Genomic DNA, 25152 nt, shown 5'->3' with positions numbered 1-25152 from the left:
AAATGAGCTTGTCAAGCATTTGAATACTAGAATCCGAAACTTGAACCCGACTCATGAGCTTAAATAGATAGTTCAAACTCGACTCGAACTCAGTTAGTATCGAGATTGAGTCGAGTTTTTAACTGAACTATTCGTGAACTCGAAGCGAATAGCTCAAATCTTCCACAGTTCTACATGGTTTAAAAAAATCATTGATATTAAAATAAAAATACTAGTTGCCAAATGTACAATGGAAATCTATTGGCCCCATAATACACAAAACTCGGATGGTCGAAAACTCCGTTTCTATTAATTTTGTAAACATGAATAAAAGTAAAAGTTTGAGGATTGATTTCTTGATTCTTAAATGTATATTTAATTCTCACAGAAATGGGAGATGAGAAATGCTCTCCAAGCCAGGCAAAGCTGTGGATAGATGCCCACAGCCTTTGCAAGATTGGATTGCTAGGAGCTTTTGCTGGTGATGATGCGGGAATTAGGCAAAGGGTTTGCGGTGCTTTTGTGTTAGATCATGTTGAGATCCTAGGGTCTCTGAGGTCTCGCCGTTTTAAGAGCCATGGCAATGTTTTTGCTCATCTATTGGCTCATAGAGTTCTTTCAAATTTCAACCCTGTTTACAATTATTGGTGGGAATGTTTCCCCCACATTGTGCGATGTCTGTTTCAACAATAAAATTTATTTTAATCAACTCTATTTTAATCTCAATAATAATAATAATAAGAGCAAATTATCCAGGTAGCCACTGAACTTTTCGAATAATCGAGTTTGGTCATTCAACTATTAATAGTATGCTTTTACCTACTAAATTTTGGACCATTTCATCTAATTCCACCGTTAACTCTGTCAGATCTAACTGTTAATAGTATGTCTCGTAAATTATATGGACCCTTAGATTTAATAGAGTTAACGATGGAATCAAACAGAATAGCTCAAAATTTATACATTTGACAGTTCAATTGGTAAAATCATACTATTAATAGTTCAATGGTCAAATCTTGACTAATCAAAAAGTTTAGTGGCTATCTGAAAATTTTGCTTTAATAACAGTAAAGAAGCATGGGTAATAAATGTGATTGAATACGAATCGAGCCACTCGCGAACAGTTTGTGTTGAGTTCAATCTAATCAAGTCTAGTTTGAACCCGAACTCGAGTTCAAAGATACTTAACTCGTTAGTTCACGAGTCGGTTCGATTATATATATATATTAATAGTGAAATTACATATAAATTTATAATATTTTATTATTTGTTAAGAAAAATTACTAATTTATTCATTTTTAAAAAAATAGAAATAATTACTTTTTATTTTTTTAAAACTCGAGGTCAAGCTTGACTCCGCTCAAGTTTGAGATTGACCTTGAACTCGAATTTTATACTGAGAGTTCGTCAAGTTCGAATTCAAATTTAATAAAATTAAGTTGAGATTCGGTTTGATTAGAACAAAACTCGACTTGATTCATTTCCAGTTCTAGGAATGAATCGAAGACAGTTTACCAAGATGATTACGATTATTGTCTCTCACAAATAATATTCCGAATTGACAATTAAGTAAAACAAGTTGGAAGAGTTGTTGTCATATGCCTCACATCTATTTTTTTAACTTTTGATTTTTCAAATGGATTCGAAATCTTTTACCCGATTTTGTTATACATAGCAATCAAACAATATCTTCGTGGAAATGAGAGATTATCAGATTAGGACTAAATGCAGATTTTGGTCAAGGGACGCACATGTTTTACGGCCTTTGAGTCAACTGTCAACAATAGTTGTCTTTCTTCTTTTGTTTTTTTATTTTATTTGCAGAATAAAATAGAACAGGACTGATCTTGTCTACTAGCATTATTTTTCTAGATCATATTTTATACATCATCATCATATTTTTCTAGACCATTTCTTCGGCGAGGGTGTGCTCGGGAGGGGGGATGGACTTCCGTCCCACATCGAAAGATTGTGGGTTCTTCAACCTGGGTTTAAGGTTCTCAGCCGCACCTCCTGTCACTAATTGGGTGGATGGTGTTGGTTTGTGAATCCCCCTTAGATTAGTTTCCGACTCAATTTGGCGATGACTTCCTGAGTGTTTCTAATCTAGTTAGGTGTGTGTGTTTCTTGCCGTCTCTGGGAAAAAAAGAGTAGCACTTCCCTTGTGAGTTTTGAGCTACTCGAATATACTTTCGAGTCGAGTTCGAGTCAGGAATTTGTGGCTCGTCGAACCGGACATATTTAATTAATGTATATATAATTTAAATAATATATATGTATTATAATTATAAAATGACCGTTATGAGTATAATTTATACTGAATTTACAAGTATACATTTTTCGAATCGAGTCAAAAAGCTTGATTAGACTCGACTTGATAAGGCTTGACCTTTGATCGAGCCTTATCGAGTCGAGTCTCGAGCTTAAAAGAATTTTCTCGAGTCAAGTCTCGAGTTGTAATTTTTAGGCTCGATCGAGCTCGAGCCGAACTCTAGTCTAGTTACATATAGGTCGAGTCGAGCTCGAGTATAGCAATACTCGAGCTCGACTTTACTCGATTACATCCCTACTTAGGACTTAGCTTCCATTCCCACAAAAAGAAAGAAAAGAAAATCTTTAGTTTATTATTCAGGAGATAACTGATAAGGTTGTTGCGCATTGTAGAAAATTAATTAGCGTCAACCTCAAAAAGAGAAGAATTGAAACTAGAGGGCTGTCACAAAATTTTATCACCATATATATCTAATTTAGCTTGTTACGTATGAGATCATGGGCGTATTATATATGTCTCAAAGATTGTTTTGACGAGGGCATTCTAAGGACTAGTTTGGGAGAGAGGGATTTAGAAAGGAAAGAAAAGAAAGTTGAGTTTTAATTTGTTTGGGAGATTTTTCAGGGGAGAAGAGAAAGGATATGGATGGATTTGAATGGATGAAATGCAGTACCAGAGTTATAATAAACTCGCTCTCCAAGTTGGACGGAGATGAAAAGAAAGTTGGAAGACCCTTGTTTTATTTTGTCAAAATGCCATGTTGTCCTTGAAATGCTCCTATATAAGAAAAATAAATTTACATATATATCTTACATTCTTTCTTTTCTTTTCTGTAAACTCCCAATCAATACAACAATTTTTTCTCTTCTTTTCTTTTCTATTCTAAACTCCCAAACCAAGCCTAAGGGTGTGATCATGTGGTTCCTCCGAACAATATCAATGCACCCCTATCCTCTTTTATGTATTCAGTAGATTACACTTTGACATGTGATTCGAACATGCAGCTTGCAAAAGTGACATGCCACTCTACCACCCAACCACTTGGATTAAATTATACGTTGCAGAAGCACAAGGTTTACAAAATAGAAACCGATCTTTTCTTTCAAGACCTGCTGATGACTAAGGGCAGCAAAAAGATGACACAAGATTTGAAAAACTTGTTTTCTTTTCTTTATAGAGATGAGAGCTACTCTTTGGCACTCTTCTTCCAAGCCCAAAATTCATCTGTAATGTGTTCCGCATCAGGCACATTTTTCTGTACTTGACACTTACTGCGAACTCTCCTGCTTCCCTAGAATATGTGGTTCAGTTAACCTTGTTTGTGCTTGTAACATGAAACGATTCATTGCCAAGTGATTTACTTCCCTATGGCAGGTCTGTTTTAGGCATACAAATCCTTTTTAAAACACCATCTTCACTAATTTGTTAAACAACCTCTAAATTACTCAAGAAGGGTATAACAAAAACACACCTCAAGACATTTAAAACTATTCAAAAAAATACACACTTACACCCATACCAACGGAGCCACTGCTCAACCATCCCTCTTCCCTCTCCTTCTCCCTTCCCCTCTTTCACCTGCCACCCTCTTTTGTCCCCCCAGCCTAGCTCAACGTGAAGGAAGGCGAAAGGAGGAAAGGAGGGGACCGTGAGGAGGAGAGAGCTGGTGACATGTGAACACCATGTTCCAAAAGATCGTAAAATCATTTTGAAAAAATTATAAAATTAACAACTGCGGTGATATAATAAACATTTTTAGATAAATATATCATCCAAACAAATGCATGATTTTGGTATTTTTTATTTAATATTGTAAGAATTTTTCACCGCTGATGTAATCGTTGCTTCAATAGTGGTTTTATCTTAGTAAGTTCTTTAACCTTAAAAAAAAGTGTTTTTTTCCTTTAACGCAAGTGGGAGGTTTCAAACACTTGTTCTCCCTGTCTCGTGTCATCCAATTCAACCTTTCCCTACATTGGAAAAAAAAAAAAAGAAGAAAAGTTTATGTAACGAATTGAAGGCAATTCAGCCGTATGATTACTAAGATTCTATCTCGTCAACTTTCCCATATTGAAATTAAGAAATAACAAGTGTAGGAATTATTGACGCATGCCTCATCATTATGTCGACTCTATACAATTTATACTGCGAACTTTTGACTATGAATATGGATTCCAAACCCTTCAAGAAAATTCTATAGGATTGGTTTTATGTGCACCCCTTCACTATCGTGTTTTTGTGCTTTGCATCCTAAAATAAAATATCACTTGTAGCATGCTAATACCTTATAATATATCAACTTATTGCACATTGTTCAAATTAATTAAAAATTTAAATATTCTTCTTACTATCATAATGAGAAGACGGTAATACTCTTTTAATCATTTATGGATAACAAAGTAATTTAATGAAAAAATAGCTATCGGAACTTATTGGTAGTTAAACAATTCGAGCAATGCACAATCGATAGTATAGGTTACTTGTGTGCTACAATTCAATGCTTCGACCCCCCCCCCCCTTTTTTTACTGCTTATGGTGCAACTTGCTAATTAGTCATTGTTCAGGCGTACAAAATGCAATTATCCCAATTTTACATGCACTGGCAATCTTGGAAATGAAAAGAGTAGGTGCACAAAGTTCAGGGAAGCACGCATGTTTTCCGTCTTTTGAGTCTCAATTATTTACACAAGTTGTCTTTTTTAAATTTGTGGAATATTGTGCAAAAGGGTACAACATCCCATGTAGAAAAGGGTACGTAAGTTGTCAATTATATCGCGATTATTGTATTCTTTTGTTAAATCTATGACACTGATGCTTTGTCCACTTAGATCATTATTACGGGTCAATAATGTAGAGCCAAACAATTAGCAAAATGGCTCTTGAAACGAGCATGTAACTACACTTTAACCATGGATAATTTCACATAACTCCCTCCTTGAGGTTTAATATAATTCCAAATAACACCCATCTCCTTTGGTAGCACAAATTTACTATAATATCCCAAAAGTATGCTCAACTTAGAATGCACAATAATAGGAAAGGAAAGAGAATAAATTAATAAAACAATGGAAACCCCATTGATCTCCACCTCCGTTCTTTTACTATACATATTCACCTTCTTTTCCTATTCCTTAACCCTAAACTAACTTCCTTCTATCTCTATCCACACCAACAAAATTGTAGTATAAGAGAAACACAAAACAATCAAACACAGTAGTATAGGCAAATCATAATTGGTATAATTGAAACCAGATTTGAAACTCATGGATCCCATGAAGAATTATGCAAGAAACACAAATAATTTTCATTAGCTGCACACTTGTTTCTTGTGTTTTCTCCAATAAAAAAGTCTTTCCCTTTTGTTTAGAGTGGTTATACTATTGGTTTAGCGGTATTTCTAGAGTGAACCAAGGTTGTTGGGTGGAGCAAGTGGTGGCTTTATTGTCAATGGTTAAACTTTTGGGTGGCGATTCGAGTTCAAGATTGTTGGTTAAAGGATGTTATGATAGGAAAGTTAGATGATGATGAAGAAGCAATTTTCTCTTTTCTTCATAGCCGATCGAGGGCAATTTTGGATATTCACAAATTGAAAATTGGGGGGGCTTAAGTGTAATTTTTGAAGCTTGAAGAGATCTAGATGCAAATATGAAGAACCTCGTGGGAGGTATGTGAAATTATGCCTTTTAATCATTACCCAACACATGCAAAGGTGACGCGCAGCTGCGCAGGCGGCATTCAAAGTTGAATAAGCGGCCAGAAGAACCATATTCAATTCCACATTTGCTTAATCAGGAGATTAGACTATTCGTCAACGTTGAAATCAATTAGCATCAACCTTGAAGAGAAAAATAAAAACTAGCTGTTATGCAATTGCATTGCCATATGATTCTATCAACCTGTGGTTCATTCCGATAATCAACGTTCATGCACACTCAAGTCTTCTTAGGTGTGCCGACCAGATTGCTTTTTTGGTAATTTTGAGAACGGAGATAGCATTTGATTTGACCGCACAACTTGCATAAGTCTCATACCACTCAGCTAGGCACTTGGATTAAATTATAGTCCACTACTGAATCATCACGACGTTATTAAAATATAAATCATGTCTTTGGCTTTTAAGACCATCTGATGATGACTAAGGACTGCAGAAGACGACTATTATATATATGTATATGTCACATGTATACCTTGAGCCAAGATATTCATCACCTACTGCATCTTTACACTTCTTTTTTTAATTTCATTTTATGAACCCTTCTTTTGTTTTCTATTTAAGGACTTGGTTGGAGAAGAGAGTTTCATCACACACACTGACCGCACTTGGTAGCTAGTCATGGCAAACACTCACCAACCTTTGCTAGACATTCCCAAGAAAAGATCTGGTTTCAAAGTTCTTTATGTAGTTTTATCCTTAGCAGCTATCTTAGGCGCAATTTCTATAGTTTCTGTTACAATTCTCAGTAGCAGCCAGACTTCAACTTCTTCCCTGAGAGGAGGACACCTCTGCAGCCATGCTCATGATCAATCTTCCTGCTTGCAAGCGGTGTCTGAGGTAGCTTCATCTGGCCAATCCAGTGACGTTGACCTACTTCAGATGATCTTAGCAAAATCATCAGCGCAGATACAAGAAACTATCAAGTTGACTGACAGCATCAACCGTCGGATCAATGATCAAAGGGCGCAAGCTGCTCTAGCAGATTGCTTGGAGTTGATGGACATGTCTGTGGACAGATTGATGGACTCCATGGTTGCTCTCGGAAGCCAAACGGCCGAATCCCAATCCGATGCTCATTCGTGGCTTAGTAGCGTTCTCACTAACCACGTTACTTGCCTGGATGGGCTCAATGGGCCGGCCCGTTCCGTAGTGGAGCCCATGATGAAAGACTTGATTTTGAAAGCAAGAACTTCCCTGGCCATGGTGGTTGCAATTGCACCACCAAAGGAAGAGATGATTGAACAACCGCTCAATGGAGACCTGCCCTCGTGGGTCACCAGCAAGGATAGAAGGCTTTTAGAAGCTTTGCCCAAGGACATTAAGGCTAATTCTGTGGTGGCAAAGGATGGTAGTGGAAATTACAAGACCGTCCAAGAAGCTGTTAATGCAGCCCCAAATAATCCCCAGAGCCGATATGTCATTTATGTGAAAGCAGGGACTTACAAGGAAAAAGTTGATATTGGGAAGAACAAGAAGAATCTAATGCTGGTTGGTGATGGCATGGATAAAACCATTATCACAGGCAGCTTGAACGTTGTGGATGGATCAACCACCTTTAACTCTGCAACTGTTGGTAAACATATCTACATTCTACCACCCCTTTTTTGCATTGAATTTTGTTAGTCTATCTATATTCTATTGTTATGGAAAACACACACATAGAAAAGCTAAGAAGTCCCTCCAATATTACCTCCTAAAATTGATCCAAATGACATTAAGGTCCAATGAAAATTGAGGATTATCAAATAGATTTATGAAAATTACCTATTTAAACTCAAAGTTTAAGGTGACTTGCTTTCTATTGCACATCTTGCTTAGCCATTTTTTTAACATAAAATGACTCAGCAAATCAATGAGGGTGAGAAAACTTTTTTTTTACCATAGTGCATATACTGCATTTGAATTTGAAATTTAAAATTTACTTATGTATCATTCATCTAATCGTAACAGTGTATACGCTGACAATGCATATAAAATATACTCGTAAAGAAAAAGGTGGCCTGTAATTCATCTAATCGTAACAGTGTATACGCTGACAATGCATATAAAATATACTCGTAAAGAAAAAGGTGGCCTTACAGATTGATTCAGCAGAAGCCCACTTAAACGGCCTGACACCATGATACTGGGCTCTTTCAATGGGCCTGTGCATTGTCGAAGGCACATACGGAGATACTGGACATACAGTATTTTAGAAGAACCTGGTCCAAGATTCTCATAACTTTTCTTATTTTGAATACCATTTGCAGCTGCCGTTGCCGATGGATTCATAGCTCAAGATCTAGGGTTTCAAAACACTGCTGGGCCACAGAAACACCAGGCCGTTGCACTTCGCGTTGGAGCTGACAAATCGGTCATAAATCGCTGCAAGATAGATGCATTCCAAGATACACTCTACACCCACAGCCTCCGCCAATTCTTCAGAGATTGCTACATCACAGGAACGGTGGACTTCATCTTCGGCGATGCTGCAGTGGTCTTCCAAAACTCCAAACTTGCCGCTCGAAAGCCCATGAGTAATCAACAAAATATGGTAACGGCCCAAGGTCGGGTTGACCCGAATTCGAACACCGGGACTTCAATCCAGAATTGTGATATAATCCCAAGCTCGGATCTTGCGCCCGTAAAGGGATCAATAAAAACTTACTTGGGCCGTCCATGGAAAGAGTACTCGAGGACTGTTGTAATGCAATCAAATATTGACAACCATATTGTTCCAGAGGGCTGGTCAGTTTGGAGTGGTGACTTTGCTTTGAAGACTTTGTACTATGGCGAATACCAAAATAGAGGCCCAGGCGCTGGGACCAGCGGCAGGGTCAAGTGGCCTGGTTATCATGTGATCACCAGTGCAACTGAGGCAAGCAAATTCACGGTGGCCCAGCTCATTCAAGGTGGCCAATGGTTGAAGAATACCGGAGTGGCCTACACGGAGGGGCTCTGATTACACTAATTGCCCTCTTCAATCAATTCCACTGTTTTGTTGAAGTTGTACTGAGAAATGCTTGGTTTGCACTGGTTTTTTTTTTTTTTTTGAGTGGGTGAGAGGTTTTGAACCAAGACATTGTTACTTATAATTTCTCCCGCTTTATCATCCAACCTAACCCTTTTCCTTGCTTGGTTTGCACTGTATTATTCAGCTATGATGCATAAATAAAACAATAATTGTTGGGTTTGGGTTTTATCCCACAAACAGTTTCATTCGTTGGGTTTGGATTTTATCTCACCAACAATTTTATTTGTTAGGCTTGGATTTTATTTCCACAAATCTGTTAGGTTTTATTAGTTATTTGGATTTGGGTTATATTCCATCGATCAATTTAATTTCAAAATAATTTGAACACACGCGTTAGTTTCATCTATTTCAATTTTGTTTAAGAATTCACTTTAAAATAAAAGGTTTGTGGGATAAAATTCAAGTCCAACAAAAGTAAACGGTTGATGGGATCCAACAATAATAATTCCCGTTAGATATGGAGCTATTCAAATCAACCAAAAATTTCTTCACAAATTCGATTGGTGTGATTTCTGAAACGAATTTGTTTGGTAGAAAGCTTATAATATGCTGTTACAACTTTCCTTCATTACTTTTCTTTCCAAGGGGCCGGAGGGGTCCTGCTAGTTTTATTAGTAATCTTTTAGCAATCACATAAAAGATGAGACAATGGTCGACACATTTGTCTTTTGTTCTAAAGTAAATCTATGTGCGCCTTGAAGACAACAAAAGTAACTTTAATTTGTCGAACTTTGCCTTCCAAAGGTGGTGGTTAAACTGAACCTTTAAGCTTTGCACATTTCACTTAATTCACAAAAAAAAAAAAAAAGGAGCAACAAGAAATGGATCACATTGCCTTTTTTTTCCCTCTTTTTCTTTTTGGAAGGAAAAGCTTGTCTAGCCATATAATGGAAATTCAAACTCGGACTCCTACAAAAAATTGCAGCGACATTCTGTACTTTGGAATATAACACAATCCTAGTCGTCATTCGCCATTCTGTCAACTATTAGGATCCCGGTTTATTTGTTGCAGGCACAGCTATTGAATAAGAATAGCTATTTCTAGTACTCGTCAAATTAATTTAATAAACGCGCTATAAGAAAAATTAGTTGTTGCTAAAAAAAAAAAAAAAGTATTTGACTTTTGGATTTATAAATGTAAGTATCGCAAGTTAGCTGTACTGTTCTAATTGTAAATGACGTATTAATTAGTCCAGCATTACTGCAGAACTTGAAGGAATGGCGGTAGTTGTCCCATCAAATCTTCTCCACTCCGATTTGTGAGGACGGAAACATATAGTTTATGTTTTCTTTGCAGGAGAAATGCAATTTTGATCCTCAATATTTAGCAACTAGCCACTTAGTGTGAGTTTTCCTCTTTCCTACAATTTTCCTAGTGACCGGTTTCTTTTATCTTAGAATATTCTCGTGGGAATTATCATTTAGTTTCTTTATTAGGTCTAAGAGTTTTTTTAAATTTATATGTTAGATCTGAAATTTCTTACATAATTTTATCAAATGTAGCATCGACTTTGAACTTAAACTAGTTGGATAGCAGATGTGATGGTATTGACATATACGCATGTTCATTGGCACAACTATATTTAGTCCTTAAAGTTTCGACAAAAACAACTATAGTTCTCCATGTTTCCAATTTAAAGCAGAATCAGAACAATTATAAATTTTCCTGATTATTGACGAAATCAGTCAAGTGTAATAACGTGTTCATTAAATTGCATTTAAAGAAAACAAAATAGTAGTTAATTTTGAATAATTAGAATAATTTATGTGATAGCATGTGAATAACTAATTTTTAAAAAAATTTGTTAAAAAAATGGAAAAACTGGGTGTTAGGATTTTTTGTCTAGTGACAATGGAGATAGAATGAAAATGAGTTTTAAATCAACAAATTAGGTGCTCCAATTGGTTTTAATTTTGTAATTTAGCATTTTTTCCATTTTAATCACTAATACGTTAGTGTGACGCCCCGAAAAAAAAAGAGTGTGAGAACCCGTAATTTCCCCTAATATTTTCCTAGGGTTATTCCCCTTTCATGGCATGTTTTCTGCATTTTCTGGCTTAGGAAAATTCTCCTGGTGAATTTTATGAGTAATTATAGTTTTTAGATGATTTTTCTAGTATTGGAGAGTTTTTGAGAAAATAAGAATATATAATGGACGTGGGCCCCACTAGTGCGAAAAGTTTGGAAAAATTCGGCCAATAAGATTAAGTTCCGGATACTGAGTGAAATTTATCGGGTGTTAAGAGATAAGAAGAGGAGGTGATTTGATTGATGTAAGAGAGAGACTTAAAGGATAGAAATGCATTTAATAGAGTGCCAAGTGGCACTTTCTCATTGGTTGGACTTTTTGACTTTTTACCCCTTAAGTTAAATATCTCAAAAATTGACTAAAAATCACCATTTCTTTCTCCATGTTGGCCGACTCTCTCAAGCTCAAGAAGGAAGGAAATTTCTTCAATTTTCAAGCTTCCATTTAGCTCAATCTTCCAAACCAATTGCATCAACTAGTTTCTACTCCATAAAATTCTTCCATTTGGTGCTAGTGAGTGTTTTGGTGAAGTTTTTGGAGAAGCTAAGGTGGTCTACAACTTCCTCTCTCTTGTTTACTTGGTAAGTGGTGATTATACTTCCTCCTACACCTAATGATGTTTAATTTGTGTCTAATGGTGGCTATAGTGTTGGAAATTGTGATTTATTTCTTGGTTTGAGTTGAATTGGTGAAGTTTTTTTTTTGAGGAATTTTCTGGTTTAATGTGATCATGGTGTTGTGGTTATTTATGATGGTTGGTAATAAGGGGTTATGCCTCTAGTGGATGTATATGATAGGAAATTGCAATCAATTTTGAGTTTGGATTGAAATGTGAAAAGTTAGGGTTTCATAACCCCATTTTCTGTCCGGTTTTGGATCATATGGTTAGAGGCCGAATTGGCCTTTTCTTAAAACATGAAAGTTGTAGGTATTGATGTGTTTGAGATGCCTGTAAAATTTCAGGTCATTTGGAGTAGTGTAGAGTGAGATATATCGTTTTTACTGTTGCTGTTCTGGGTGATCAGAATGTGCGAAATGCGTTTGTAATCGTCTGTTTTGACTGGTATTGCTTTGGATTTGGATGTTGGTGTCTTCTGATGAAATGTAGCTGGATGTCTTAGCTACCGCATGCCTTTGGAATCAATGCATTTGGACCTGTATAGACTGAGTTGGACTAATTACAGCATAGTGTGATTTGTAAACCTGCAATTACGGTTCTAGTTTGGTATTTTGCATATTTGACTTAGTTGTGCTGGGATTTGGACTGAGTGACCTTCTACATTGTTGTAGCCCTGGTTCTTAGCTTCAAAATGGTGGGTCTTGCACCTTCATTCGACCATCGTAGTGCTTTTGACACCATTACCGCAAAATGACGTCAAAACTGTTTTTCTGGTTTGAGCTTAACTTTCATTTCCAAACTTTTCCCTAGCTTGACTTGTACTAGTACTACTTGGAGCTTGCTGAATGGCTATTGGATGAACTTGTTGTTGTGTGTGAACCTTTGGGACTGGCTGAGGATAATGAAGCCATGATGGCTGGAAAAGTAAGCAAATTCAGGGGAAGTGCTGTCCGAACTTTGAAAGGACTTGATTGCATTGAGTTTGTGATCTAAGACTTGGGTTTGAGCAAGGCAATGTTATATGCTGGATGATTTCTGAGCCGTGGAGGTGAGTGACCTCAAACTGTTTCCAAATTTACTTTTGAACTGCTTTCCTGCATTATCTACTTTTGAACTGTTTTCAAAGTTACTTTTGGAACTGTTTTCTTACATATCATGCGTGCTTGCATATTAGTGTCTTGTTATTATCGATTTTGCTTTTAATGATTGTTAAAACGAGTTTTCTAGGCGAGTGTGTACTTTATCGCATAAATATGAAATTTTCAATGATTAGTGATTAAATGCTACTTGCGCATGAATGTAAGCCTTTTGGGCTGAACTGGCCATTGCCCCTTATTACCGGTCGTCTCGAGCCAGAAGCGGACTCGGTCGGGCGACTAGGAACTTGGGTGAACGTTTCGGTATACTCGAGTATTACCTTGTAGGTTGGTGGAGCCTGGCCAAAAGCCAGGGACGGGGTGAATGAATGCACGAATGAAACCAAAAATGCAATGAAATGACAGGAGAACGAATGTATCCTTTGCACGAATGTTACTATCGCTTTCCATTGTACATGTTTCTTGAATTATTGATACTCCATATTTAATGTTTTGTAAATGTTGAAATTGTTTCTGGACTTATCATTTGATTTGAATTGAACATCATTGAAATGAACTATGGTTAAACCGATTTGATTACTGATTTTTACTGGTTACTCGCTGAGCTTCTAGCTCACCCCAAAAATATTTTATTCCCCTCCACAGGGCTCAAGGCGAAGGAAAGGGCTTGTAGCGTTTATTCATGGATTATCTCATGTATGGATTGAACTTGGATTTCCTTTTGTGTAATGGTTCATATTGGGATTGTATTGAACGTTTAGAATTGATTGGTTGTGTAATAGTCTAGTTTTGGACTTTCTCCTGTATAATAGTTGGTATCAAGGATCAGAGTGGCGCAGTGGAAGCGTGGACGCTTCGCTTTTGATATGTAAAGTTTTGGGATATTTGATTTATATTTGAGATTGTATCTTGTATTTAATTGAGAACTGTAGTGAACGACTGAGTCCCGGCGAGAGCCGGGCAGGCGGCCCGCCGAACCCTCTGGTTCGCCTTAGGGGGAGGTGGGGCCGTGACAGTTAGCACGTCAAATTATTAGTTCTTAATCTTGTTATTTAAAGTTTAGTTGCTATTTTACTCTTCCAATTCTAAATTCAATTTAACAAACACATGATTGCACGTGACTAAATTCTATCAATAATTGAAAAAATTCTTTAAATATCCTAAATTTGCTTTAAATTGAATATATTGGGAACCAAATTTATTCTTGTCAAAACTTAAAAATTAGGTACTAAATATTAGAAACCAAATTTATATTTTAAAAAAACTTTAGGAACTAAAATCAAATAGCTATTAAATATTGAGAACTAAAACTGCATTTTTTCCTAATTTGCTAGAATTGAAATACCGTTTGAATGATATTTTATCATGGAAGACCCTGTTTGATAACCCAATTCATCATTTAAAATTAATGGATTCAGATCTTAACATATTCAAACCGTTTGATAACAAAAAATTGAACATCCGAATTAACTAAGTGGTACTGAATTTTCTAGGCAAAACTTACTCCCAAAATTAAGTGATAAATTATTTATTTATCATTGAATGTGATATGCACTTAAATGTATTAGATTTAATACTTAACAATTCAATAATTTACTGGATTCACATCTCAGATTTCAGATTTTTATACATTAGTTTTATCAAATGCAACCGAAGAAGCCTTGTTAATCATATGGTATCCGTATTTGAAGGAATATTTGTAGATGCCCTTTTATCGTTGTTACCAGCAGCTGTCTGAAAGTGACCAACACAGTTCCGTATGAGGCAATAGGAAATTTCTGCTTCCAGCCTCATCATCAAACGTGTTTCCAACAATGAACAAAAAATCTCAGTATTTTATACCAAAAGTTTTAGGTGGGATATCCAAAGGAATCTACATGAGTTGCAACTTGCTTGACACAGTGGAATTATAATAACAATAATAGTATTCTGAGAATGATTGTAAAGGAACAACAAAAAAGATTTACTAGACACTTGATCAAAAAAAAAAAAAAAGATTTATTAGACAAAGTAATGGCATTGCAAGACAAACAAATCTCTGTAGCAAAAAGATTTACTATAAAGCAACAACAAGAAGAACATTTATCCATGTGGATTATGACTCGGCAAATTCAGGACAGCTAGGATTGCAGAAAAAAGAAAAGAATATCCTTTTTCTAGTTGCATATTGGGTCTTTGACTTTTATTTAATTTTTTCAAATAATGAAACACTTCATAATTATAAGACTTATAGGGAATGAAACTAAAATATCCTGATTATTAATTAGCTACCTAGCTTCAGGTACATGAACACTGAAATTATCAGCCAGTACATGAATGAAGCTCAAACCCTCTACTCAAGAATAATTTAGAACCAGAATTATGGCATCAGTAATTAAATAAAAAGTTCCACGCCCATAAAAAAAAGGACTAATTCTTACAAATCCCAAATTGTAATAAGTCACTAACTTTTCATAATGTCCTGTATTTAAGTTTTTTTTTTTTAATAATATGAGTGCGAGAGTTTGAACTCATGACATTTTATTTATATTCCCGGTCCCTTGTAGTTAAGTTTGAAATTAAGTGACTGTGTAAAAAATGCCATGACTATAATTCGAAACTCAATTGTCATCATCCACTGAAACTATTTCTTATTATTAATCAAATCCCATGAAAAATCATTTCTACAGTCTTTGTTTGAGCGAAAAATTTGTAAACATCATTTTTTGTGATTACTCACCAAGAAAAAACAAGAGAAATGGATGAACAAAAAAAAAGTAGCTAAAGCTAACCAAAAAAAAAAAGAAAAAGAAAATCCTCGAATGCTTATTTTCCCTAGAAAGGGGAAAATAAAAAAAGAAGAATGTAGCGGTCCTCTGGCATTAAAACCCTTTTGTTAAAAAAAAAAATCTTGGCAACAAAGGGAAATAACATAGAATTGATGACTATGTTTGTTGATTCATCATGTATGAGTCATGATAAAGGCTTTAAAAATCTTTAAATGCTTGTTTTTCCGTCCTAATTTCTATCCCTCAATGATCTGACATGATGCCCGTTTTTTAAGAGATCCATTGGTCCTAACTCCTAACTGAGACAGGCAGGAAAGAAAAGGACCTTAGCCTAATGACCCCGAGATTTACACCAACCAGCAAGGCACCATTTACACTACGCCATCTATCCTCACCAACCAAAACCAAAAATCCAAATGTCCCTATATCTTCGCATTTACATGGAATACTACAAAGACCATTTTTCCTTTGCTATCTAAAAATTACGTTTCATTTTTATTTTTTTTTAAGCATGATAGAAGTGAATTTAAGGAGTGGAAGGAAGGAAACGGGATTTGATATTAGAATCTTTAAGTTCTGAGGCCTCAATTTTAACTACTAAATCAAGATTTCATCGATTATCTAAAACTTGCGTTGTGTATGAAGAGCTTGTCTCGTGAACATCAAAACTTGTAAATCATGTGAACTGAGCCCCGCATCCAAAAAAATGCTTATGACTAAGCATGAATTACTCCTACTTTCTAGAATCTGCAAATTCAGTACTAGTAATATCTTTTCACATTTGATACACAGTAAATTACTTGGAGTTGAAGATTTATGTCTTTGTGTTTGACTGAAGGTTTATTCTTTTTTCGTTGAACAAAGCATCATTCAATCGTTATAAAATTTCATAATTCAATGACGATGTAGTTTGTTTTTCTTAGGCATAAAAACATTGGTACTCTGTTGGTTGAATGCCAGCCTAACTTACGTCCATGCCCTTAAAAGAGTGCTCCCTCAAATCACACCTTCTTTTGAGAACTTTTCGTGGTTGTCCACCTCTTGTTCTCATTCTCTCTTCCCTCAATTTGTCTTTCTCCCTCTTCTTCTTCTTCATATCTCCCCTTCTTCTCTCTTCTCTCTCTTCCTTCTCTTTCTCTCTCTGTTAAGACATCTTCAAATCTACCAAAACAATCTGCCATTGAAGCAAACTAACCACCTTATCCTCGCAACACCACATTTTCCAAGAACCGACAATCTCTAGCCAAACGCCTTACACTTGCACCTTTACACAAGAATTTCCCACATTTGCAAGTTTGCCTCTTGATACTCTGTACATTGATTTACTACATTACCTTGAAGAACTTCAATTGCTATATCTTAATTCTCATCCCATTTGGTAGTCTTGCATGCATGCTAATTGCTATAATTGCATGCATATATGTACATTTTGTGTTGAAGGGAGATGGGGACTGTAGAAGGACGAAGGGGAAGAGAATCAGCTTCTCTTTTGAGCCTCCTTTCTCCCCTTACCGTATCAAACCTTTTCTAAAAAGGTATTGCATTTCTTGCATGTCCCTTTTTGCTATAGTATTAATTTCCTCATTCTTTTGCCTGTTTATTTTATCTGTCACGAAGAATTGTAATTGAAGGGCCACATCCCACATGCATATTTATCTCAAAGCAATGGAAAGATTCCTATCCCAACATTGAGGCAAATCTCATGTGCACCTTCTTTGATACTCAAGAGCTTTAAAACATTGAAAAAGGGGTGATAATGTTGCAGTTGGATATTCTCTAATGTGTTTGCTTTTGAAACAGGCAAAGGAACAAGTTCTACACATTGTTGTGGTTCTTCCACCTCTTTCGTGTCTTAGATCCTACCAGAGGACTGCTAAATTCGACCTGTACAGCTTTCTTTATGGGAACCAAAATGAAGGGGATCTGTAAGGGATTCAATAAATACATATCTCAAATGTTTGGTAAGGGCATTCATTCATCCTTCTCCATCTTATCATTTCTAGGATCAATTATATATACATATTTAAAAAAATTTTGGGTCTGTGGTTGTCTTATTCATTTTGAGCTTCGAGGTGAAAGTGGGTTTTTCTTGTAGTTGTAAAGGAACGTGAGATGGAGATTGGATATCCGACAGATGTTAAGCATGTGGCACACATCGGATGGGACGGCCCTTCTGGTAGCGCACCAAGTTGGGTATGCATTAGTCCACACCTTTGTGTGTTTCCTTAACCACCCCATTGATCATGATATTAAATGCTATGACTGTCTGCTACATGTCTTGGATTCTCATGAAATCTAATTTTTGTCTTTTGAATTTTTTTTTTTTTTTGTGGTTTTCTGTCTGAAATTCAGATGAATGAATTCAAGACGGGGCCTGATTTTACAGCAACTTCGATTGGAAATTCTGGTGCTGCTCTTTCTCCGTGGTCATCACAAGGTTTGGCTCTGAAAATTTGAGCATTACGTTTCTGAATTACGTTTCTTGTATTTCCTAGATGGTTTCCACTTGCATTCAGACAGATAGTGGTTACTCGGAGTTAGGTGTGCGAGATTTGGTATCTTAGTATGCTGGAAAACAATTGAGATTTCGGAAAAAGAAATTGTGTAACTAATTCATTTGTCATGTAGCAAATCTGCAAATAGCACTTGATGAGACAAGGGTAAAGAAATTAATGATGTGTCAACGTGTTGAAGAAGTGATTGAAAATTGATTGGTTTGTCCTGTGTACTGTTGCCTAGTAGGAGATTACCTGGACGATGGGAAAAGATTCTTTGCCTGAAAAGAGGAAAGTTTGGCACATCTGTCACGAGAGAAGTTTTAGAACAGCAAAATCTGTCAGCCATTGGGCCTAGAAAAGGACAGTGGTGCTGGTGCATTGGTTGATCCTAATCCTCAATTTTTCCCTGTATTTTGACTGTAAGGTTTGACTCAATATGATATCACAATTCCTCAAGTCAAGTTGAATTACAGTGGTAAAGAAAGTAAACAACAATGTCCACAACTAGAGGTCACAGAAAATTGCAAATCATTTCAATCTTGGTTCCAATTACGGTTGAGAAATTCGAGCTAATCCGTCTTCATTTGTGGGAGACGTATTCAGACCTTCGTGTTCCGATAATCCTGTTCGAAGACCATATTAAATTTTAGTGTTGCATGCGGCGTTACTCCAACAGTTTGTGTTTAGGCTGACTATTTTGGCAAAAAGAATCCTGTTAAAAGCTGACTACTTCAAGCTTTTATCTTCATATCTAAGCTGAGAGTGAAAATTGGTTTCTGCAGGGTTGTAGTGAGAGTGAAGCGTAGACTGTAGATTTTATTTATCAAAGTATGTTTCTTACCATCTTGGATAATTGAAGTATGACTAGAATGTGGTTCTATGATGTTCTTGATTTGGTTGGCTCATCTCTCTCTTTTTGCACCTTCTTATTTGTATCTCCCAGCACTTCTTGACAAACTTTTTAACAGATTTTGGAGAATCCATGGGGCATCGATCGACATCTGAAATGTACAAGGACATACCATCTACAGATCTTCCCAATATACCCAAGGCAAAGCAGAAGAGAAAGAAATCTAAGTCAACTTCGTCTCCCAGGTCCAATTCTTCTTCCTCATCAAGGGGTTCTCGGGCAGCTAAATCAAAGACTAAGTTTGTGGAAGGCAATGCTAAACCAGCAAATATAGAAGTAGCCTAATTTTCCAGGGATGCTAAAAGGGATAACGAAAATTTGGATGTGCTTATATTCTTCAAGTTCCTCTTTCCAAGTCGGGAATTTTTTGGTCAGCACAAGAGCCAGAAAGAGGGGCCCAAAAAGGCTAATACAAGCTAATGTTACTCTAGTGTAGAAAGGTGCATTGCATTTGTGATCATGGTAAATACGGAGCAAAAAGACATGGGAGGGGACTTGAGCAATGCAATGCCTTGTGAGACAGAGAGGTATACCTAATATTGAATTGGGAGACTAATTTGGGAAAATCAATTTCTTCTTTCCTTTTTACCTTTTGTATTTCTTGCCTCTTTATAAGAACACCATGAAGAGGGGCCTTGTAAACAGTTGGACTCTTTTAGTGTGCTCTCGAAAACTTGGTCCTAATGTGATTTTAACGTAAAGTCAGGATGCTTGTGTGCTGACTTAAGCTTAACACCATTCATATCTGTTCCTGCTAATCTGCTGGGAATTGACTATGCATTTATTCCTTTTTTTTGGTGTCTTTTCTGCTAGTACTCTTGAAAATGGCCTCGTATTGGAAAAATTTGAATGTTTATACAAGTGAATCAGAATCATCTTTGCATTGAGGAACATCTTTCTTGAGATCTTGATCTACATCCAATGCTCACGGGTTGGTATGTGCTCATCAGGCTGAAAATGTGGAACCAGATGCTGATTTTATTACAGGGGTTTGCCAGTTCCTTGTAAATTAGCTATGGTGAAAGTTCAGCCAATCTTTTATCAATTAATTCAAGTAACAACCCAACCAATTATAATTCTTGAAGTGGATAAAAATGAAACTATAACTGAATAACCTAGATGGCCAAGTGCCCCTTGTACGAAACTCAGATTCTTTATAGCATTTTTTTTAATGCTGGTGAAGAAGTTAATAGGGCAAGAATGTGATCGAATAAAAAAAAAATTCTGCACGAATTCATGTGCTTCATTCTTGTATTCTTCATTTTTGTATTTGCACAATTTTGTCTCACTCAATCCGAATTGAGCAAAGAAAATCATTCAAGATTGTCCCCAGATGTCAATTTCCAATCTGCTAGCTCTCCAAGGAGTCCATGGTAATGCTGGTGAAAGCAAACTTAAACTCGAGGGGAAGAAATAGAACCACAAATGGTGAAAAAATATCCATACTTTTGCAAAGGGTATTGTTGCCACTTTGGAAGTAACAGAAACACAAGACTTGAAATACTGTTGGTAGTTTTCCCCCACCAAGGCGCCATATGTGTCGCTGACAAATAGGAGGAAGTTTCACCTGATTTGGTCTTTTCTCTGAATTCAGCACCTTGATCCCACATCTCACCAGGACCTTTTTTTGCTTTCATTTTTTTCGGTTTTTCCCAATGCTTCTGTCAAAAACTCTCTTCACCTTTACCATTAATTGTTACAGTTTTCTGTAACATGAGAATTCTTGCTCTAGAGCACTATTACTAACTTACCATGCTGCTCATCATCCAGTATAAGTTTCTAGTAAAGCACTGATGAAATGATCTCTAATATGCCAATACTTTTTTCGGTTTTGTTTTGTGCTTTCACAATTTATGTTAGTAAAGCACAAGATTTTGCCAGTCAAGATAATCCATCTGCTGTGCCTCCCCCGGAAGCAGAGAATTGTAATGGGATTTTTCTGTCCTACACATTTGTCTCGAGGACAAAAGAGTATCCCCATTTAAAGAACGCCACTGCACAGCCATGGGCGTTCAAGTCTACTGCCGCAATCTTGAATGCAGGAATGAATGTGCTCAAGAATTGGAAAATGTTCATTGGGTTCCAAAACCAAGAGATTTTAGTCTCTGCGAGTAATGCAGTTCTAGTAGGTGGAGATGAATTTCCAGCTCCTGTTGGTAATGGAACTTACCTGGCTGGCTACCCACAAACAGATTTGGAAACATCTATCAACACTGCCGGTGATCTTACCAAAATTCAGGCGCAAATTGAGCTATCTGGTACTCAATTTGGGATCAGGCCTCCAGGATATCCTATGCCTAAGACAATAAAGCTCGTTAATCATGGATTCAGATGCCCTGCACCAATTCGACGCGGTTAGTACTTAGTTAACTTTATATTTTACATCTTCCCCATATTCTCAAATTTTCTTTTGTGTATGTTTTCCGTAACGGCAAGAGCAATGCACATGTGCTGTGCAATAGATCCAAAATTGGAGGCCAAAAATTTGACGACAAAATATTTTCCACGACAGAAAGGTGATCTCTCGATCTCTTACGATGTTATCCAAGCTTACCAGACTAATTACCTTGCTCAGGTGACTATTGAGAACAATAATCCATTGGGACGTCTTGACAACTGGAACTTGACATGGGAGTGGATGAGAGGAGAGTTCATATACACAATGAGAGGAGCATATACTCGCAAAAAAGATGCAACGGACTGCATTTATGGTGCTGCAGCACAGTACTACAATGACTTAGATTTTTCTAAAGTCATGAGTTGTGAAAAGAGTCCGATCATCGGTGACCTGCCTCAGGATAGAAAAACTGATCAAGAAATTGGGAACTTGCCACACTGCTGCAGAAATGGTAGTCTGCTGCCTACCATCATGAATGCATCCGATGCAATATCAGTATTTCAGATGCAGGTCTATAAGATTTCACCAGATTTGAACAGAACAGCTCTGTATCCTCCTCAAAAGTGGAGGATTTTAGGGGAGCTTAATCCGCACTATAAATGTGGACAGCCATTAAGAGTAGATGACACAGAATTTCCTGATCCAAGCGGACTTCAGGCCGTCAGCACAGCAGTTGCCAGCTGGCAAATTGTCTGCAATATCACCAAGCCTAAGAATCGAGAGTCTCAATGCTGTGCTTCGTACTCTGCATACTACTATGACTCCATCATACCGTGCAATACATGTGCTTGTGGATGTGGTAGCTCGGAAAAGTGCAGCAAAAATGTACCGGCATTGCTTCTTCCTCCAGAAGCCCTTCTTGTTCCGTTTTTAAACAGAACCGAGAAGGCTGTACATTGGGCAAGACTCAAGAAGCAACATATCCCAACTCCATTGCCTTGTGGTGACAACTGCGGGGTTAGTGTAAACTGGCACATCGCGACCAACTATAGGACTGGCTGGACTGCCCGTATCACGTTATTTAATTGGAAAGAAGTCAGCTTCAAGGACTGGTTTGTTGCAGTTGAACTGAAGAAAGCAGGCCCTGGTTTTCAAAATGCCTACTCCTTTAATGGAACACTGCTTGAAGAAGTCAACAACACCATTTTCATGACAGGAAAACCAGGATTGGACTATTTGATGGGAGAGACAAATGGAACACATCCTGAAACAGATCCAAAAATACCAGGGAAGCAACAGTCTGTCATCTCATTCACTAAAAAGTAAAAAGCACTTACGAGGCATTGACATTGTAAAAGGCGATGGGTTCCCTTCAAGATTGCTCTTCAATGGAGAAGAGTGTACACTACCAACAAATCTCCCAACGGCAGATGGAAGACAATATCCTGCAGATTTAGTTTTAATAATCTGTCTAACACTGATGTGCATATTGTTGACAAAGTGAATGAAGTTCACTCAAGTTCAAACACTACCTGATGAGGCGCCTCACATCACAACTGGAAATTCATTGCACAGTTTGGCAAAATGGGTACATTTCTGACCCTTAGAAACTCAGCTCTGCTTCATTAGTTTAGTTGCTCTAATCCAGGCCAAAATCACCAGAACACGTGAGAGATTTCACTCAGTTCAAGATTAGTGCACAAGGTAAGGTAGGCCATATAATATCCTACTTTGTTTTGGGACGCAAGTTTGCTGCTGTGAAATCATGCCCCTTGTCTTACAGTAAAAGAAATGCATGTCTACAAATCCTCATTCCCTTGGAAGTTGAAACCTAAAGGGAAAAAAAAGGAGTTAATGTTACATGCATTGCCGAAGTGTCGTGAGTTGTCATATGTTGATTTTCTAAGATCTCTTGTAGGCATTACAGATACACTAACAAGTTTTCCTTTCATGATACTTGAGCTTTTCTGATGTTAGAATAAGATACCACACAAAATGTCTTGTATAGTTCACTTGATTATACTCATGGTAAAACTTAGAATAAGACACAATTAAAATTGTTGTATACAGATCACTTGCTTGTACTGATGTGGGTTGCGGTCGTTAATTTCTCCAAAAACTGGGAAACAAGCAAAAAGGAAAACCCAGATATAACATCTTTAGATTTCATTGTTCAATCCGTGGAGGAGGATACATATAGCCGTGTTCAGTCAATCCTCCTAAATGCTAGCTGACAAGATGAAAAGTTCTTCTTGATAGAAACAAGAATTGTTTTACTTTGACAATTTGTCATTATCCTGTCAAGTGGTCCATTCTATGCTTTAATCTCCATGACAATCAGCCAAGACCCAAAGAAGATACTCAAATTCCAAAAAGTTATTTTAATTAAAATCACCTTTGAAACTATCACCATTGTCAACCTTTTCTGTAATCAGCAGCAGACACATTACCAAATGGTCTAACATTAATGAAACAATCAATCCAGGAAACCAACGATCTTGTCATCATAAACTGCTGAATAAATTTCTGAATCTCCTAATCATCATCGTCCAAGCAGTCATACATAACTCATCAAAAATGTGTGGCACAGGCAAGCCTCCAAGAGGTCTAAAAATATGCTGTGGTATCACTACAGTTCTTCTGATCACTGTAATAGTGGTTGGCTTGGTCTTATTTCTTACAGTCCTCAAGCCCAGAAAACCAAAAATCACAACTCAATCTGTCACCCTGGATTCTATCAAATGGGTAGTAATACCTGTGTTCCACCTCAATATTACCCTAGGCATAGTGGTTACAGTTGATAATCCCAACTATGGAAGCTTTAAGTATGACAACAGCACAGTTTTTGTGACCTATAGAGGCATTCCTGCGGCTCAAGCACCAATTCAACAAGACACAATTCCCGCTAGAGCAAAGCATGACGTTGGCACAACTGTTGTGGTTGTAGTGGATAATTTCTCCTCAAATCCTTATTTCTTGGTGGATCTTACTTCTGGCAGCTTAAACTTCAGTTCAACAACTTCCTTGCATGGTAAAGCAACGGTGCTCAAAATCTTGAAAATCAAGACAACCACTTTTACCACTTGTGACATCTCTGTAAATGTGCAGGCTCAGAATGCATCTTCTGTCTGTCATTCAGAGGCTAAGTATAAACTCTAAATTACTGTAGCTCTCATTTTCTCCCCTTATTCAATAAATCATTTAGCTTAGCTTTTGGGATGTCAAATTTGACAATAAGACTTGAAATGATTGTATAAGCAGGTTAATACTGAAGAAATTCAAACAGTAATTTTTTTTCTGGGTTGATTATTCTCGTAGTTAATTGCGATTTTGTGTTGTCATTCTTTAAAAGTGCTCCACATGAGCACCTTCTTGGGACAATTAGCAGTAGATGACGGAATAGTTTTTAAACACTAATATTATTTGTGATTTACAAAGTCAAACACCTCCTAAAAAATCTATAAACAATTAGAGGGATTTGAGAAGATCTCAAATCTGTCGTTAAATCTCTCAATCCAAAAGAAGACTGAAGACTTCAAGCATGAAGAATTAATTAGAGGGAAGTTGGCCATTAATTAGAAGAAAAATTTAATTATTCATATAACAAATCCTTGGTTATGTACAATATCTATACTATATATAAAGGGAAAGGTGGAAGTTTAGAGTAAAATAATTACCTATAACTATTTTTAACCGTAAAGTAACCATTATTTGATGAGAAAAAAAGGTTCAAATATTACCATTTGTTTTAGTAATTAAAATTTTATATAAAATTAACTTGTAAAAAAGATTTTTTGAATTGCAGACGCATCGCGTACAGCTTTTAGCACTAGTCTTAATTATTTAACCATTGTAAGAGCAAAAACAAAGTGTCTGTAGTGGATTACAGGCTTTATTTGGCGAGGCACTTCTC

The 25152-nt window shown here is 36.7% G+C and overlaps 4 protein-coding genes across 4 annotated transcripts; all 4 read left to right on the top strand.

The window, feature by feature from the left end:
• Nucleotides 1-6584: 6584 nt before the first annotated feature.
• LOC113763243 (pectinesterase-like) lies at nt 6585-9087 on the top strand. Its single transcript, XM_027306997.1, has 2 exons — nt 6585-7539; nt 8216-9087. The coding sequence occupies exons 1-2, from the start codon at nt 6585-6587 to the stop codon at nt 8905-8907; spliced, it is 1647 nt and encodes a 548-aa protein (XP_027162798.1). The 3' UTR covers nt 8908-9087.
• Nucleotides 9088-16485: 7398 nt separating this feature from the next.
• LOC113761719 (CRIB domain-containing protein RIC10) lies at nt 16486-19643 on the top strand. The gene is made up of 5 exons (XM_027304824.1): nt 16486-17028; nt 17294-17454; nt 17589-17686; nt 17846-17930; nt 18960-19643. Exons 1-5 carry the CDS (start codon nt 16886-16888, stop codon nt 19184-19186), a joined length of 714 nt encoding a protein of 237 aa, XP_027160625.1. The 5' UTR covers nt 16486-16885; the 3' UTR covers nt 19187-19643.
• Nucleotides 19644-20711: 1068 nt separating this feature from the next.
• Nucleotides 20712-22983, top strand: LOC113756232 (COBRA-like protein 10). The gene is given in 3 exon segments (XM_027299993.1): nt 20712-21255; nt 21340-22562; nt 22564-22983. Coding segments are annotated over 3 exon segments (1947 nt in total). The 3' UTR covers nt 22744-22983.
• Nucleotides 22984-23816: 833 nt separating this feature from the next.
• Nucleotides 23817-24398, top strand: LOC113756222. The gene has a single exon (XM_027299987.1). It carries the CDS (start codon nt 23817-23819, stop codon nt 24396-24398), a length of 582 nt encoding a protein of 193 aa, XP_027155788.1.
• The last annotated feature ends 754 nt before the right edge of the window (nt 24399-25152 follow it).

This window comes from Coffea eugenioides, chromosome 2 (assembly GCF_003713205.1).
Source record: "Coffea eugenioides isolate CCC68of chromosome 2, Ceug_1.0, whole genome shotgun sequence".
Classification (NCBI taxonomy): Eukaryota; Viridiplantae; Streptophyta; class Magnoliopsida; order Gentianales; family Rubiaceae; genus Coffea; species Coffea eugenioides.
The sequence above is the reverse complement of the archived record's forward strand: the minus strand, read 5'-3'. Positions and strand labels throughout refer to the sequence as shown.